Source organism: Eimeria mitis, genomic scaffold (assembly GCF_000499745.2).
Source record: "Eimeria mitis Houghton genomic scaffold, Emh_scaff164, whole genome shotgun sequence".
Taxonomy (NCBI): Eukaryota; Apicomplexa; class Conoidasida; order Eucoccidiorida; family Eimeriidae; genus Eimeria; species Eimeria mitis.
The window spans coordinates 23,889-24,446 of record NW_013569955.1 but is presented as its reverse complement, the minus strand read 5'-3'; the positions used below and the strand labels follow the sequence as shown (position 1 = coordinate 24,446).

Below are 558 nucleotides of genomic sequence, written 5' to 3'. Positions count from 1 at the left end.
CAGAAAAAAACACACAAACTGCTGCAGCAGCACAACGAAGACACACAACTGCAGCAGCAAGACAACGCGGGGAGGCCATTGCAAGAGTATTAGCTCAGGCAGCACAGCAACACATACACACCAAGCAGCAACAGCAGCAGCAGCAGCAACAGCAGCAGCAGCAGCAACAGCAGCAGCAGCAGCAGCAGCAGCAGCAGCAGCAAGGTTTTGAAGGAGCCTCCGACCGCACGAGTGATTCCGAGGTATGCATATGAGGGCATCGCAGAGGCCGTCATCGATGCTGCTGCTGCTGCTGCTGCTGCTGTTGCTGCTGCTGCTGCTGCTGCCTCAAGCGTGTTGTGTTTTATGTTCGCTGCTGCTGCTGCTGCTGCTGCTGTATTCAGGTTGCTAGTGAGGGTCCGCCTATGAGTCCCTCAACCGCAGGAGGAGCAGCAGGAGCATCCCCACCACCAGCAGCATCAGCAGCAGCAGCAGAACCAGCAGCAGCAGCAGCAGCAGCAGGAGCAGCAGCAGCAGCAGCAGGAGCAGCAGCAGCAGCAGCAGGAGAAAGCGTTGAGA

General features: G+C 57.9%; 1 protein-coding gene across 1 annotated transcript in view; it reads left to right on the top strand.

Annotated features, from left to right (window-relative positions):
* The window catches only part of EMH_0001410 (uncharacterized protein), a gene marked incomplete at both ends in the record, with an annotated part of 7,085 nt that overhangs the window by 4,849 nt on the left and 1,678 nt on the right, over positions 1-558 (top strand). Inside the window, 2 exons of the mRNA XM_013495568.1 lie at positions 3-242; positions 424-551. Of these exons, the coding sequence (XP_013351022.1) occupies positions 3-242; positions 424-551 (368 nt within the window). The remainder of the gene's footprint in view (positions 1-2; positions 243-423; positions 552-558) is intronic.